Genomic DNA, 18,148 nt, shown 5'->3' on the forward strand with positions numbered 1-18,148 from the left:
AATATTTATTTTTAATATGGTATGCTTTTGTATTAAAGAGACTAAAGATAATTGGGGTCACGCTAGGTCAATAGAAACTCATTCTTCGGAACAAATAGGAACAAAATGTAGACCAATCAAGAAATTAATATCTGTACGTTTTAAACTTCAGAAATTGTTCATTCATCATTTGTTTCCAGTAATTCGATCCATATTGGTTTCCAATAAAAAAATTGAATACAATGAGCCTATTTTAAGCGAAAACGGTCAAAAAATTGAAAACTCAAGCAAAATTCTTTGGAAAGTTTTTTACGGTATTTTAATACTCAAATATATCTTTAAACCCAAAAAAGTCATGCAGGCCAGCTAAATGTCAAACTTCTCCTCGTAGGACTAGAAACGCATAATTACCATTGTGGGACGAGTAGAGTTGACTTTCATTAAGTAGTTTATGTGGCCTTGCATTTTGACTTTCGATCTATTGACCGCCGTCAAAGGCATGCATTTTTACCGAACTAAGTCAACAAAGGACTTTTCCATGTGGGATGCTCATTTTCACAGAAAAAAATTAATCCAGGGAAGCCATTTTTAGCAGACAAGACAGAAAGTGTCAACACGACGCTAAATTTGAATGCTGAAAACTGCAACCCCTATGCAAAAGGGACAAAAATTCCAATTAGCAATATATTCATAAAATAAGAAAAAATTATTATTTTTTTTCATATGGTATGCTAAACGCAGTCCTGCATCTCATAAAGACTTTTTAAACTCTATGAAACGTAGTTGAACACATTCCAACTTTATTGTTAAACACAAGTTTTCAACGTTTATCAGAACAAACAATGTAACATGAAGTAACACAATTCGATTGATAATTTTAACAGCCAGAGAAATATTTTAATTTGAGAAAATTTGATTCAATGCCAGAGGTGAGTTTTTCAAAAATTTAAATTTTTGAAAATCACGTCGCATCCAAACCTTTATCCTGTAATGTTTACATTTACAAGATATTAATAATAATAATTAAATTCATAACATATAATTGGGAAAAGAAGAGAAGAGACAAGCAACATTACTTCGCCATATTTTCTACATAGACTCACTAATGTTTTTGAAACTTCGATATCTCCACATTCTTTAATGCGCGATGAAAACAAAGAAACGGGCAACAGTTATATAAACGAAAAAAAATGACTGAACGTTGATAAGTAAAGAAACCATTAAAATCGGGATTCAAAAAAATCTAGGTTAGAAAAATTTTGAAAGTGAATATGAACAATTTACTATGGATGCTAAAAAAAAACAAAAAAACTGCCTGTCTAGTTCAGAGTTATAAAGGTCAACGAAAAGAACACAAATCTTCCCCATGGAAAATTTTTGTATTAAAGAGATTTTTAATTAGGGAAGATAATTAGGGTCACGCTGGGTCAAGAGACTCACTCTTCAGAACAAATAGGAACAAGTTGTAGACAAACCAAGAAATTAATATTTGTACTTTTAAACTTCAGAAATTGTTCATTCAATATTTGTTTCCAGTAATTCGATCCGTATTGTTTTCCAATGGAGAATTTGAATGTGATGAGCCTATTTTTAGCAAACCGGACATCAAATTGATAATTCAAGCAAAATTTTTTGGAAAGTCTTACGGTATTTTTAATACTCAGAGATATCTGTAAACCCAAAAAAACATACAGGCCAGCTAAATGTCAAATTTTCCTTGTAGGACTAGAAACTCATTGTGGCACGAATAGCGTGGAATTCATTGGGCAGTTCAAGTGACCTTGAATTTTACTTTACTCCGTTGCAATAGGAAATAGAGATTTTGGACAAAAAATTTTAAAAAAAGCATTTTGTAAAAGTTATCAAAATTATACTTTTTGTTTCATTTTAATCAGAAGTAACATAGTTCTTTTGTCGAAAACAATTATTTGTGGTTTGAACCTAATTTGCGCCTTGCAGTTAAAAAAACTATAAGATAATGTCATAATGTCATATAAGATAATTATAAAGTGGCTTTTCTCATAATTTATCAAAACAATTTTTTTCATAGAACACTTTTTCTGTTTATAAAACATATTTCTACTTGTGGAACTATATACATGCAATCTAACATCTAAAAGTGGACCGATATTTTGAGCAAACTTCGAAACCACGATAAGTCCGCGGAAAAGTCGAACATCGAAAGACCCTCCAACTTATATAATCTACACACGACAGGCTTTCCAAAGATAGCTATCATATCTTTCTACGCAGAATATATCAGTCGAAACTGACTGAACAGAAAAACAGTTGAGCATACAGTTCCCCCGCAAGTGCAGTCGGTTAAATTAGAGCTGTGAATTTTGAAAGGTGGTTTAGACGACAAAGAGGATAATGGAAAGGTTTAAATGAATAACTTTAAAATGGTGCTAGAAACAAGTGGTAACTTTCTCAAGCAACTTTCGTTGCAATTACATCAGTTGCATAACAATTACGCCACTGTGTAGCTGGTTAGACCGCTTTTACATAATATAGTAATAGATAGTCGGAAAAGTGACCTAATACCAAAGCGACCAGGTTTGAGGTCCCAGATCAAAAAGACCTCTGATCATAATATCTTCAAGTCCACGGGGATCTGCGATCAGAATTATAGGGTTCGGATTTCTGTTCAAGCGCACAAAAATATTGACAATGATTTGTATTGGGTGTGATCGGAAGCCATGTTTGTCTGCAATGGTCTGAAGACAGGTCACTTTGGCGTGGAACCTCAACATGGGGGTTTTCGTAGGATCCACTGTGCTCTGACAAGTTATTTAATCAACTCTCGTTGCCATAACAACAGTTGCATAACTTATCGACGATATAACTGGTTAGCAAGGTTGTTAGTATCGTTGTTTGGATACAACCGAAACCTGAAGCACTGGAGAAACTCTGCTTTAGGATTATACTATATTTTTTCGCTATTGTTAGTTTGTGAAGTGAAGGAAAAATAGTGGAAAAAGATTGTCTAGTCAGTTGTATTTAGGAGTAAGTTATGAATAGAAACATCACTACAGAGCTGTTTTAGCCCTGGCGTCGCAGGGCAAAAAGTTATTCAACAACTCGGCCTCGCCCTGTAGTTTGGAGACAAGAACTTCTCGATGGCAATAACAACTGTATGGTAATACTCATCGATTGACAAGTGATGCAACTGTTGTCATCGCAACTAGAATTGTTTACGGGATACTAGAATATCAATTGCGGAATCCTTTCCAACGATAATTGGATTGATATTTTATCGATCATCCTATATAAAAAACGTGCGACAGGATAAGGGACCATGTTTAACGCGAGCAAAAAATGCATGTTTAAGCGTCACAATTTTGCACGTTTAAACGTTAAATTTTTGCATGTTTAAGGGCCCTCGAAGCGCATGCTTAAGAGCCGCCTTGAACAGCATGCTGAAGCTAACGCACGAGAGAGGTTAATGACCTGAAAAGCGCAAAAAGAAAAGGATGGGAATCGAACCTGGGTCAAAAAATTGATACTCAGGCGCACTTAGCTGTATGGTCGTGCAGATAGCTCGCCCAAAGAAACGAAATAATATTCTTGGTAGTTTGTGTGTGAGCGCAATGGCTAACAGCGCTCCTGTTTTCGCGTGTTTCAAAGGTCCTTAAACATGGAATCTAGCGTAATAATTACTTTTTGAAACATGATATAGCGTCATATTAAAGCTACTTATCTGCACATGTTTTGCGCGCATTAAGTATGCGGGACAGCAAAAATAAGCAAGCCAAAAAAGCAATTGACCAAACATTTGCCGATGTAGAAAGTGCAATAGACAATAGCAAAACGCATCAGTAGCATAAGGGATAAGACCTATGGCAGTTAGCCGAGGCCCACCGGCTCGTGCGCGTTTTGCTGCTGAAAACATCTCCTGTATTCTTGACCAAAAAAATGGTTAATTGTTTTTTTTTCATCCACTCCCGTCTTTCTGTCTGTCAATCGTTCTTTCTTTTTTTCTCTTTAATTGTTTTTATCTTGCTTTGTTAATACTACTTTTTTCTTCCGTCTATGTATCTATTATCATAAATGTAAGTTGCACTTGAGCGCAATGGTTAACAGCGCTCCGATTTTACGTGTTTTAACGGTCCTTAAACATGGGGCCCAATGAAATGAATGCGTTTTGAGACGCGCGATACCTATGGTTGTTAAGTGAGGGGCACGGATTCGGGCCCAAGACTGTGCCAAAAATGGGTACTATTTTCTTGGCCCAATAAATGGTGTAATTTTTGCTTTCATTCACCCCTGTCTGTCTGTCTGTCTTTCTTTCTTTTTTCTCTTTAATTCTTTTTATCCTTCTTTTGTATAATATTTTGTTCTTGCTATCTATCTACTATATATTCTAACTCGATTGCTATGTCACCATGTTCTTAGGCTCCTAATCTTTGCATGCTTTAACGCTTATTAAATACGCAGCTTATGGCAGTTTATGCGTTTTGAGAAGCGCTATGCCACCATATAGAAGCCGGTATGTGCACAAGTCTCAGCGCCCTTAAATATGAAACAGCAAAGCCAAAAAAATGTTAAAAAAATGGCTGGCACATAGGGTAATAGACGCAAGTAATAGACATCGGTAGCGTAAACGTAAGAACTCTGGCTGTTGAACGAAGGACATGGGTTCGAGCCCCAGTTGCCGCGAAACAAAAATCTTCTGAACCATCTTTTAAACAAAGTTCTTTTAAACCTTCTGATCCTTTAAATGATTTTCTTGTAATGCTTTTGCGGGCCTGCTAGTTTTATACGAATTGGCTTAACTTAATTTTTGGCTTGTTTATGGTGAACAACGCGCATCAAAGCTGCAAGGGTAACAAACCTCAAAGAGGAGATTAAGAGCCTCTTCTTCTGTGTTTGCAATCTGTTGGGACAGCCCCACTACTTTGATGCCAAACTCATCCTCCATAATGCTGATGGGCTGCTGACCCCTTCCGCCTGCCCCACCAGAGAGCAGGTCAAACAGGGTCTCATTGTATATCTCCAGGTAGGATACTTTGATGTTGATTGCATAGTCTGGCATCTCTCCTATTTCACGGAACACCTGGAGAATAAAAGAAAACATGGAGCGTAGTATTAGTTGTTCAATAATTTTGCTGTTCCTTGAAAAGTGTTTTTATACACTATTAGGTAACTGTAAAAACGAGTGGTAGTAGCTGCACCACCATTATCAGGCGATTGAAGAGCATTGTTAAATTAGAAGCATTCAGAGCCTGATCCTCAGATCCCTTACCAAAGAACGCCAAAACTCTGTTTGCAAAAAACAAAATAATTTAAGACGGAGATTTAAAAAAGCTTCATTAACTAATGCATGTCAAATCTTATTAAACGGACACTACTTAGTAGCAGAATATTCATAACAAATCAACCTGGGAGAAAGTCTTAGTCAAAGAAGTTAAAGTAAAAGAGAAAATTTTCCACTATAAATGTAATGTTTCGCACCTGTTGAATAGCCCTGGGAATGACTCCCCTATTCTGGAATGTCTCATTGGCACCTGTCATCGTGAATGTTTTCCCAGATCCAGTCTGTCCATATGACATCACAGTCCCTGTTCGAAAGACACATCAGCAATTTTTTGCGGATGTATGTCATTTGCGGAGAGATACAATAGATGTGCCATTAAAAATCCCTCTAAAACTGAATCTATCGTTGAGGAAGCATTAACATTTTTTTTCTCGAGGAAACATTGAAGTTTAAAAATACGAAACATATGTAAAACATATAAAAGATATAAAAGATTTCGAATTCATTCAAAAGGTTTGATTTTCTTTTATTTTGAAAACGCTACTGCGCCTAGTAAATTTGGCACAAAACATTTCTATCTTCTGCGAATATAATCATTACAAATTTTTGACTTTTGAGGCGAGATCAAGGTCAAATCAAGATATTTTTAGCCCAAACCAGCTTTCAGTACGCGCATACCCCCTTTTAATTGATACCAAGTATTTTCCTTTCCTTTTAATAGTAAAATTTTACAGGCCGTAAATTTTATATCCGAGCACAAACATTTTTTTCAAAAAAAAACAATGTGTCGCTAGCCTGTTGTGCTCCGCATTCTGAAGTCTTACAGAACCAAGTTTACTTAATGTTAATTATGTACATGTTTAGAGAGGGAAAATCAATATAGAAGGCAAGCTAAAGTAGCTCTTTGATATTATGAAAAGTCAATCAAACTAAAAATGTTAATGATATTGCAAAAAAGTACTTTCTCCGCAGTAACTTCAGCAATTTGACGCTATAAGTTCGACACTAATTGAAAACGAATGTGAGCTAAATTGATTACAGCAGGTAAGAAGTATTTTCCCACATCTAAGTAAAAACGATAGTTGTAAGAGTCCAATAAGTCCATTATCGTTAGCTTAAACTAGCAAAACTCAAGCAAACCACAATCCAATCGCTTGCAGTTTTGCTTCAATTTCTGCTTCTGGTTTATTTACTTGAATTTAATATTTTACATAGAACAAAAAATATAAGCAATTCAAAGCGGTTTTTAAGATTTTGTGAAATTTCTGTTAAGCTGTTTTCAAAATAGGGCCAAGTGTGAATGATAAAACAAGTGAATAATGCCAAGGAGGAAGGCTACGTTCAAAGCAAACTCTTTCAATTGGCATGGCAGCCCACTGTATTCAAGTTACAATAAAATGTTTTGCATTTTAAATCATTGGTTGGAACATTATGCGGGAACGACAGTTGCCGATTCCTGTATGCTGTCCTTTACAATCTCCGAACACTCGAAAGTGAGATTGGGATATAAATCTAGACAAGGAGGCTCGGTAATGTGCGATTGCACATAAAGTTCTGACCCCGCTCATCCACAATTTTGACATAATTGTCCACCAAATGAGGAACAGATAGAAAACTCCAAAAATTCAAGTATTTTTCAAAAAAATGTTTGAACGAAAAGATAGCCTCCAAAGCAAAAAAAATGGAGTAAAAAATGATGCATTGGATTCATGATACATGCCAATATTAAGATAGCGAGTCAAGACGAACAGCAAAATCAAACAACAACAACAAACATTACATCAAAAATTTTATGTCCGTTTTAAAAACAAAAACCAAGTCAAAATAGCGCCAGATAAAACTGAAACTAAAGAAAATAACTTGCAATTCACAAGAAAAGATGTGGGACCAGTCTATAATAAAGCTTGGCGACAATTAGACAATAAAGAACAAAAACAGTAAATTTGAGAAATTCGCTCAATTTTTTTAAAAACAATTAATTTCAAAGTAATGAAAACAATTAGAAATCAACGAAAATATCGACTACAAGTGTTTCTAAAGATAGGAATTAAGAACTGTCGGTACTCAATTTTTATGCGGTTACAAAAAGAACAAAAAAATAAACAACAAGCAAAAAATCAGTTAAATTTTGCCAGAAAACGCATTCGAAGCCGTTAAGGTGCTCAAAAAATTACTTCCAAAGACATAAAAGCCAACAATTACATAATGAAATAATTAAATAGGTTCGTTTATTCTTCCAAAGGAAGCCGTTGAGACCTGCAATTCTCCAGAATATATCTTACGTCTACAGAAAGAATGTAAAATATCACAAAATTTAAAATTTAATTTACTTTTTTTTTGTGAAAAACCCGTGTCGAAGCCCGTAAAGTCAAAACGAATTCTTCAAAAATATTAGATTTTGTGACACCAATCCCTTTGACACCTTCTCTTGACAGCAATATTGTCATATTTTGCCTGTAATTAACGACACTAGGCAACAAACAGACAAAAGGAACAAAATTGCGAAACTAAAAACTGTTTTTTTTTATTTTGGAAAACAATTGTTTTCAAAGCCATGAAAACCATCAGCTATATACTAATATCGGAATACCAGAAACTCTATTCTTCCAAGAAAAACCAATGGAACCGGTTCATTGTACAGAAAATTTCATGCGTTTAAAAAGACAAAGTAAAAACGACAGTTAAAGACAAAATTAAAAAATTCAATTAAATTCATCGAGCAAGTATTGTCAAAGCCGTTAAAACCAGAGTCTATATCCTTAAGGATTTTAATATTATCGCTTGCGACTTATTTTGAACAACAAAAATGTGATATATGAACTGTCAATAACGTGATAATGTGAGAAAACTAGAAAACGTGAAAAATGGGCAAACACCTGAAAATTAAAAAAACGTTAAATCTAGTAGTATCAAAGCCAGAATACATAACTTTAGGTGTAAAACCGCAATAGATATTGAATTTGAATACAGTATAAAGACGAAACATTTTTTCCTTGCTGAATCAAAGCTACAAGTTGACCAAACTGAGAGAAAAATGGAGGCAAAGTTCAATAAGCCATTATTTATTTAAAAATCAAAAATTTTTAAAAGTCGAAACGATCATAAAATTTCAAGTAAAAAACTAGATACAATAATTTAGAGCTGATTAGGAAGCGCATTGGACCTATCACTAGGGCACTTTGATTTGAAATGTTATTTAATTAATATATAAAAAAGATCCAATTTTTCTTTATAAAAGATCGACTGATTACAATCCGAATTATTTCAGGATTGTAACAGTCCAAGACTGGTCCAAAACTAGCTGTGCGAATGCTGTTCGTCCATTATGGAAACTTAATTTTTCGAATGTTATAGATATAGATATTTTGTTAGTTAAAAAATCATAAATGCTGCGTTTTTGATAACCAACGAGTATAGTTAGCAAAAAACGGCAAAGTTTTAAATACGAAGCACGGAAGTTGAAGTAGAAATAGCCCCTTTTGAGCCTACAAAAATTGTGTTAGTGGTCTTTGAGTGTGCACTTCCTGCAAATTTAATGACAGTGGACTTAAGAAACTTATTTCGTGAAGAAATTTGAAAAAAATAGCCGATATTATGTTTTTGTCTTTATAAATAAAATCAACAACACTTTTTGAAATAAAATTTAACAAATTTTAGCAAAATTAGCGAAAGTTTAGTCAAGAATTCCAGAAAATGTGAATAAAATCAACGGAATTCACTCTATTTTCTCAAAAGTTTAATCCTCGATAACTCCCTGCAAAAAACGAAAATAAAAAAAAATCTTTTTAGTTCCATATTCTACGCTGGACAATCTTTCTAATGATACCAGTATCAACTCTCTACGATGAATATATTGATCGGCCAAAATTGACTGAACAAAAAAACCCGTTTTAGTATATAGTTCCTTCCCCCTCAAGAGGGAACGGAACAATAAATTCCCACCCTGCGAATTGAATGAAGGCTGAAAGATTGTTGAACTCTCTAAAAGTTTACACTTTTCTACTGTACGCAAGAAAATTGAAACTTCTTCTCATAGCATGCAGTATTCATTTGTATATACCAATTGTATATAGATAGAAGCTGGCGATCACTCAATCTTGAAAATTGAGTGTCAACAATTTGAAAATGATCCTTAACAATTTTGGTAATAAGGGTAAATTCTTTGAGTAAGCGTTTTGGTGACAGGATCCGTGAAAATTCCTACACAAATTTGAGGGAAGAATAATATATTTTTTCTTAAATTTTCCAGTCGATTTTTATACAATCAATGGTATATAGCATTGCAACAATCCTACTTGTAAAGAACGAAAAAAGTTACAACTTCTTTCCTTTGTTTTTCATTTAACAATTTTTAATTAGAATAAAACTACCGTAGCTGTATAGATCATTGTTTACAAACACAGTTCACCTGAGCTAAATAATTCAACTGTCTAAAACCCCCGAATACTATCAAGCACCAATTGTTTAAAAATACAACTAATAAATGTACTTTTCTGGTCTACAACAGCTGCACTTAAAAAACCAAGAAAAGGTTTCAAATTAAAAGCGGACAAAATAGAAATTTGTGGATCTCTAGAAAGTCTTCTTAAGTAACTCTCGTTGAAACTACAACATAACAATAAGAGCATAATTTTCCCTCGAAATAACATGTTAGCCTGGTTGTTAGTATCGTTATTTGGATGCAACGAAAACCTGAAGCAGTGGAGAAACTGTGCTTTAAGATTAGACTGTAATTTTCCGCTACTGTTAGTTTGCGAAGGGACAAAAAAATAGTGGAGGAAAGATAGTCTAGATGCGTTGCACGTTTTAGATTAGCCGCGTGACTCCGCAGAAGTATCTTCGAAACTCTGGCTAACACCTTAAACACTAAAGTTTACAGTAACTTCATTGGCTTCAAATTATTTATTTTCCGAGACAAGAATACGGGATACCATAAATTTTAAAGCGATGAAAAAATTGACTGGTCTAGAAGCACATTGAAGAGTGTTGTTCATATACAAACATTTATTTGCGCTTGAAATTAATTTAGCAATTCTTTGAATGCAGAAACTTAACTCGATTCGTAATGAAAAGTAGATTCTATTGGATTCATTCAAATTATGATTATTTTCAATGATTTTGATAGTGTTTTAACAATTTTTAAGTAAGTTTTGGACTTCTACTCATTTTCCTTCAGGCTTGTGAACTTTTATGCGTGAAATACAATAATTCTAACATACCATTGTATCCTGCGAATGCCCTGGAGACAACATCTTTGACAGCTACTTCATAGAGCAAGTCTTGACTCACATCATGGAACACTCCGTCCAATTTGAAGGACCAATCGGACACCTGGTTGTTCACGAAGCCACCCTTGTCACTCGGCCGACCGTGCAAATCCACCGACTGCAACACAAAAACACTGTTTTGTGAAATAATCCCTCACCCCCTGCCTTGCGTGCAGTAGAATATCATAAATAAAGGAAATTAATGCAAACACGATTGTAGAGAAATGTAAAAACTGTAATGGTTAGCTTGCACCGCGTCATACTGAAAACAACATATGTAACCGAAGGATGGGGCTATGAAGGGAAGCAGATTCAAAAATGATGATCAAATGGTTTTAATTGAAAGCCTATGGCAATCTATTCTTTAAAGCGATATCTAATTTTGAAGATACATTACAAAAAAGAATACAAAGATTAGAAATTGTATTACACAACCGGCTTGAGTGAAAGAGTTGAATCGAACTGTTTACTTTAATATTTAGGAATAAAAACTGGAATTTGGTCGTGATTCCTGATCAACGATCTGATTAGCGAAAGGTTCAATTACATCAGAGGTGGTTCGGTAACGTTCGTTCATATACGAATAGATTTACCAAAAACAAAATAGTACGAATATCTAAAAAGCAAAATTTAAACCTTTTTTGAAAAAAAAACAGTGTTAAAAGTCAATGGACCTCAAAATAACATCAAGAAAACACTTTCATCTTAAAAATTTACTCAACAAACGTTAACGTTATACAAAACAACGAGAGGGAACACAAAACGGTAAATTATTGAACAGCTAGAAACAGACGAATTCAATAGAAATTAGCCCTACAGAACAGTCATTACAGAGAATGAGTACCAACATAACAAAAAGAAAAAATTTGCAAAACATAGAAATGTTAAAACAAATACTTTGAAAACAATTGATCACAAAATAATTGAAACGTCCTGCCCCATTAAAAAGTCCATAACAGCTAAAACAAACATCTTGAAAACTATTGATCAGAAAATTTCAGTCCTGCCCCATTGAAAAGTCGACAAAATCTTTCTCTTTGTATTGTAACTAAGCGACTTGAATATAAAAAGCCTAAAATCGAAGGCAAGATTAAATATATCACTGACATTATTTCATTATGAATGCTGCTTAAGTAAAAAAAAAAACAATTAGTTAAAAACTGACATTAAGAAATAGATTTAAAATGTTTTGTTACATAAGCCTAATCATTTACATCTTTCATTACTGGGACTAAGTACAAAGATTGCAGAAAAAAAGGCCACTCAAAAAAAGTTAATGAGGCTTTTTTGAAGATAATTAAAGTCACAGAGATTAAAATGTTTGGAGCAAAATTGAAACCATAAAATAGATTCAAATATATTGCATCACAAAAACAAAGAAGTCTCTTGCTAATTAAAAAAAACACAACAGAAAAGCACAAGCACATACGAGACTCGAATAGCCCCCGATAGCTTTTGAAAAGATATTTCCAAAGCCGATAAAGCTGTTAAATGTGAATTAAAACTTTAAACATATAAATATTTCTCATAAGAAGAAAGCTTATGATATCTGTCATTTAAAAAATGGGTCACAGAACAACGACATGAGCTTAGAGAAAAAACCACGTACCCAAACACGAATTTTTCGGTTACAAATAGTGTCAAAATCGTTAGATATAATTGACAACAATAGATAGATTCAAAGAAGTATTATTAGGCGATTGAGACGGAAGCGGATCGGTAATGTCTGTTTGCATAATGTTCCAACCCGTCAAAAAAAACATAGCGTAAAAAATCCTGAAATGCAGTATAAAAAATTGTACAAACTAAACACTGCACTGTCAACCTCACTAGATCAACAGCTTTCAATAATTTACAAACAAGATACGAATAGATTTACCAAAATACATTTACCAAAAACAGAATACTACGAATATTTAATAAGCAAATTTTTATTTTTTGTAAAAAGTCAATGGAACCCAAAATAATATCCAGAAAACACTTTCATATTAAGAATTTACACAACAATCGTCATACAAAACCAACGATAGGCAAAGCAAAACGGTAAAATATTGAACAACTGGCAAAAATGAATTAAACAGAATTTTAAACCTACCGAACTGTCAGTACAGAGACTGAGTACTTACATAACAAAAACCACAAAAGTTTGCAAAACAAATATTACTTAAAACAAACATTTTGAAAACAATTAATGACAAAATATTTAAAACCTAAGCAACATATTTAAGTCCGGAAAAGGTTTCAGTCATGTGCAATTGAAAAGTCAAAAAATTTTTCTCTCTGTATTGGAACCAACTGACTGTAAAGTAGAAAGACTAAAATCGAAGGCAAGATTAAATATGTCACTGACATTATTTCATTACATAAGTAAACAAAACCATTACCTATAAACTGCAATTACGAAATAGATTTATATTGTTTGATCACATAAACGTAATTATTTATACCTTTCATTACTAAGACTAAGTACAAAGATTGCAGACAAACAGGCCAAACTCAAAAAAGTTACTGAAGCTTTTTTGAAAACAATTAAAGTCATAGATTTTCGGTTTGCATAAAAGTTAAAATGAAAACTGTTTTTTTTTTTGTAATAAAAAGGTGTTTTGAATAACTATTGCTATTATCAAGGACAGGTCCAACTTTCTCAAATAAATTTCTTGTGCACCTCTTAGTGGAGGTTCGCACTTCGACTCAGCTATCTGGATGACATTTGCAATACGTTCAAACAAACTTACCATGTGAAAAAATTCGTTAGCGGCGGCACCGTAGAAATATGATTGAACATTATCTGTAAGAACGGGATGACAGAGAAATCTTTGCACATTTTAACAAAGATAAGATGAAAATGTGTGTCCTCTTTTTATGTTCAATTATCCGCATTCATCGTTTCGATCAATTCTGTTCTCACGCTATTATATAAAATAATTATATAAACGTTTTGCAATGGTTGCCAGATCTATACTACTAAATTAAAAACATTTTATAAAATACTTCTGAGCAGTTACAGGAATTCATATCAAATAGCTACTTCTGCTATTGGCTTTTATTTATTTCCTCCACAAAATATGGAATTTTCGTCAGGACGTTTTGCTGCAAGACCAAAATGTTCAGGTAATTTCATAGCTTAGCATCTTCATTTTGTAAAACAAATGGCTAAAAAGTGATTGTTTGTTGACTTCTTTTTACTTTTTTAATAACAATTTCAGACAAATTAGCTTTGCTTAGAAATGAAATTGAGGGATGGTACATTTTTATCATGGAATAAAGTACGGAAAAAATCAAGACCTCACACACAACAAAAATTCCACGAGATTTTAACATATATTAAACACCCTTTAAGGTCAGAAAGGAGAGCACACTTCTGAGACCTGAAAATCAATAATGATCTTGCGAGATTTGCAATGAACCAAAAAAAAATCCTATAAGAGTTAGTTGTGGAATTTATATAATAGATGACTAACGTCAGGCGAATTGCTCCCAAACGAACGGCGAGCGGTTGGGTCCGTGAGTAGCTAGCCACGGTTTAGTGAGGCTAGCTTTAGCTTAAATGAAGGGGCGTGAGGTGAGCGCAGTGGGAAGGGGGATCAATTTCTAAGAACAGCCCTTCACATCACAAGTATATCGCCCTTCATATCACAAGTATCATCTCTAAAACAGTTTCTGTGAATCGCATACTTGAAAACTAGACCTTTACCAACTTTAACCAGCCTCAATTTAAGACTGGTTTAACAAAAAATTCGAAAAATTGCAACATTTTGGGCTCAAAAACTCCTAAAAATGACCTTTTAACCTTAAACTACGACCTTACCAGTAGCTTCACCAGACTAAGCACTTGAAGGACTACTAAAACCGGCTAAGTTCTACTAATGAAACTTAAAGCTCGATGGGTACTACCTGTTTATCCCGTTATTAGGGACGAAAAGTTAAATGGGTCGGACGAAAAATCGGTCAAGCGAAAAATCGCATAAAAAAGACCAACAGGACTAATATAACTCTAATATAATTGCTATAAACTTGGTTTGATAGATATTTAACAGGATTACAGCAGGATATGAATGTTTTCTTACAATCTTCAATAGACGAAAATTTTGGCAGCTCCAATTGGTACAAAGTTGATAACATGAACAATTGAAACAAATTTTGGTAAGGGCGAAAAAAAATAATCCACGGCAAAAAATCTAACGACCGCTTTTTTTCAGTCTGAGATCCTGCAAAATAATCGCTAATAAACCAAAACGTTAAACTGCTTGGTGATGTAATTACAGCATGGTACCAAAAAGCTACAAACGAAAAAATTGTTGCGAATCGAAATGCTTAATTTTCAAGGACAAGATACAGATAACTCAGCTTAAAGCATGATATAGTCAATTTTTTCCCAAGAAAAGGAGTTGACATGCTAGAAAGGCCCACATTTAGTCCAAATCTGAATGAAATTGAAAATTTATATGCGATATTAAAGCAGCGAACAGAAAACAGAGTTTTTTGGGTAAATTCAGAACAATAAGTGTCGGAAATTGAGAATGAAATGGACGACAATGTCGTTATAAAGTAGTACAAAAATCATTTAACCGTCTAGCACATATACAAGAATTTAAAAACGTAACTGTTAAAATATATATTCAAAGTTTGTTGCGGTTTCTAAAATTCTTCAGCTAGCTATTTGGTACCATAGTGTATATTTGTCATTCATAATTAAACCAGTTCATAGAATCATTCAATACCAGTTCATCTTCCGAAACATCAAGACAACTGTGTCTGCAATTTGTGCCCATAAACCCAACACAATCGGGTTTACATTTCATGGTAGACAATCATCTAAGCCAAATTGCAACTTTTCCCAGTGTTGAGATTTTGTGAACTGTGTCGGCAAAATTACGAGCAAATGTTTCCCAGATGACAAACTTCAGGGTAATGCTCGTCTAGCAATTCCCCTAATCTAATATGACGATTTCAGTGCTTTGAAGTGTCTTATAAGTTTTGGAGTAACCTTTTGGTCGAAACTTTATAGAGCATATCCTTTAAGTTCCATTTATGAATTTATTCTTAATTCATTAGTTTATCAGTTTACGAAAAAAAGAATAATCTAATACAAATATTGTGAGATATAAAATTGTTCATAGACGGGAGAATAGCGAAGAGGTGTAACCTTTCCATCGGGGTTGAGCACGATATGGTTGTAGGCAAAGTGATCAGTAGGCCTGGTTCTTGCATACACTTTCACTGTTTTGGGTTCCTCGGGCATATCTCAATCTACAACGTCGCTTCGGAATTATTAAACTACATGAAACATCAATTACACATATCAGATGGAAAATGAGAGACATGAAAATAAGGCAGTAGAACAGAGCCTCAAGCAGAGCCAAAACGGGCTTCCTTAAACACCTATAAAACATTAAACGTCTTTTTGGCTGGACACTGTTTTTCCAGCTGCAGCACTTTAAAAATTTTATTGCACTTAGTGTTATTGATTACGTGTCATTGTTATGACGAAGCCTATGAAAGAAAAATGATGAAGAAAATGGCTTTAAGAGGAACGCAATTGGACGCTCATTGATTTTTTATATAAGCATTAAAAGATTGCAATATTTTTTAGAGCATCTAAGAATGAAACTTTCTTTCCCGTCGCTGCATTTTGAGATATTAGGGAAAAATGGTAATACGCTGTTAAAACTGTTTATTTGTCTACTTGAGGACTCTTATAACAAAATAAATAAAATTTATATGAGCATCTCAATCAGAAAGCTTAATTGCTCATTTTACTGCTTTTAACTGACTAAAACGACAACTGAAGTTTGACCTCTAACTGACTGCAGAAATCAAAATGTGGAACAGATATCACAAAAAAAATAAAAAGCAGAAAAAATTTGTGAAATAACTCGTAGCAAAATTTCTAAAATCACAAATAAGAAAGGGCGAACTAAAAGGATTTTTGAAAATGATTTTTTGCAACTTTCTGTAAAAGCATTCAACCTCATCGAAAACTTTGCTTCAGAGAAGAATAAATGTCAGGATCCAGCTTCAATATTTGACTATTAACATTCCAAATCGGAGCAGTAGAACAAATAATTGATCTATTTGGAACAAATGACTTTTCATTATTCTAAACTAATATCATAAACAATCGTAATAAATTGCTGCGGCCACAAATTAACTTTAAATTATAAGAATGCCTTTCGGTTACATGACAATTTACCCAATGCCATTTTACCCAATGCCATTTTAAGCAAGAAAAACCCGTTAAGTTGTCTCAAATTTGTGCAAATGGATATTTTCATATTTGTGCATAAGCAGTCGTCTATCGACAATTTAAAACAAAAACATAAAGGTAGAATAGTAAAAGAATGAGTGGCATTTTAGCCATATTTCAGCTATGCAGCAAAAATGAAAAATCTAAATTTTCTGTAAAACAGCTGTAATTCTATTCATTATTCCATCTGAGCCAGACAAATGAATAGCAGATAAACAGTTAAAAAAAGAACAATTTAAAAAAAATGTTTAACTATCAAAAAAATGACACTTTTCTTAAAAGAAATAGGCAAACTGCTCATATGCAAAATACTAATCAAAATAGTTAAGATAGTAATCAAAACACGACAAAAGATTGAAACCACCACGAGCTCAAACTCACGTAAAAAAGTAAGAATCAAACCTCAAGTTTACACAGGACAACTTCATTCTGAAAAATTGTTCAAAGTGAGAGAAACTTGCACAAACAGTCAGTTTTTTCTGTAGTCTTCTGTAAAATTCTGATGTTGCCGTCGCCAGAACTAAAAAAAGCTCAATCAAGTGATACCAATGAAAAATTCAAGCCATGCATTTAGTTCCTCTTGGACAACAAACAATGGAAATTGGTCAAAAACCGACAAAGAATTAAAAAAGAGAGACACAGCTTAAAAAAGTATTAAATATCTAAATATGTATGTCAAAAATGATCAAAATACTAAGCTATCAATAGTGTGAAGCATAGAAGCGGTTTCTAAATGCAAAGCATATACCTACTAACCCTAATAGCGCTTATATATATATTAATTAAATATATGGGCAAAACAGTTTCTATAAGGTTTTTATTAAAAACGTTTAACATTTACAATTGAGAGAAATATAGCAAAAATTTTCAGTAGCAAGCAAAAATGATTCATGATTGAAAAATCAAAGAAACTGATGTGCAGAAGCAAAATTTGGTTATTTTTGAAATATGAAATTTTATACGAGAAAAATGAAAGACAAAATGAGAAAACCGATGAAGAGGATGAAATATTTTTCTCCTCATTTTCTCAAACATCCCTAAAACATTCAACTGTCCATTTCAATTAGTGTAGCTTGGTTTAGACCTTGAAAATCATTCTGTTTTATTTGAAAATGCTGGTTATGAAAAGAAAACTCTTTCCAACATGAGTTGAGGCATAAAGAAGCACATTATTATAGCAGATCAATTCAAGTTCAAGGCTCGTCGAATCGGTTATTTATAACCTGCCCATAAAGTTAAAGCACTGAAGCAAACGGAACTGCTGAAATTTCTTGGATAGATTATAACCAACTGATGTTCACATCAAGCTCAATGCAGTATGATAGACTCATGACAACAATGGGTTGTACCAAGATAAGTACAAGCTCGAGCGAAAACCGGACCAATTTCTGGCAGCCG

The 18,148-nt window shown here is 33.5% G+C and overlaps 1 protein-coding gene across 2 annotated transcripts in view; it reads right to left on the reverse strand.

The window, feature by feature from the left end:
- The window catches only part of LOC142336101 (kinesin-like protein KIF9), a 50,144-nt gene extending 34,299 nt beyond the window's left edge, over positions 1 to 15,845 (reverse strand). The window contains exons 1-4 of one of the 2 annotated variants that reach the window (XM_075384645.1): positions 15,650 to 15,845; positions 10,456 to 10,621; positions 5,434 to 5,540; positions 4,814 to 5,035 (exon numbers count right to left, since the gene is read on the reverse strand). In XM_075384645.1, coding sequence (XP_075240760.1) covers positions 4,814 to 5,035; positions 5,434 to 5,540; positions 10,456 to 10,621; positions 15,650 to 15,745 — 591 coding nt within the window. In that variant the 5' untranslated portion in view covers positions 15,746 to 15,845. The remainder of the gene's footprint in view (positions 1 to 4,813; positions 5,036 to 5,433; positions 5,541 to 10,455; positions 10,622 to 15,649) is intronic. The other variant, XM_075384646.1, reaches the window with a different exon arrangement.
- Positions 15,846 to 18,148: the final 2,303 nt, after the last annotated feature.

Source organism: Convolutriloba macropyga, chromosome 3, assembly GCF_964194025.1.
Source record: "Convolutriloba macropyga chromosome 3, txConMacr16.3, whole genome shotgun sequence".
Classification (NCBI taxonomy): Eukaryota; Metazoa; Xenacoelomorpha; order Acoela; family Convolutidae; genus Convolutriloba; species Convolutriloba macropyga.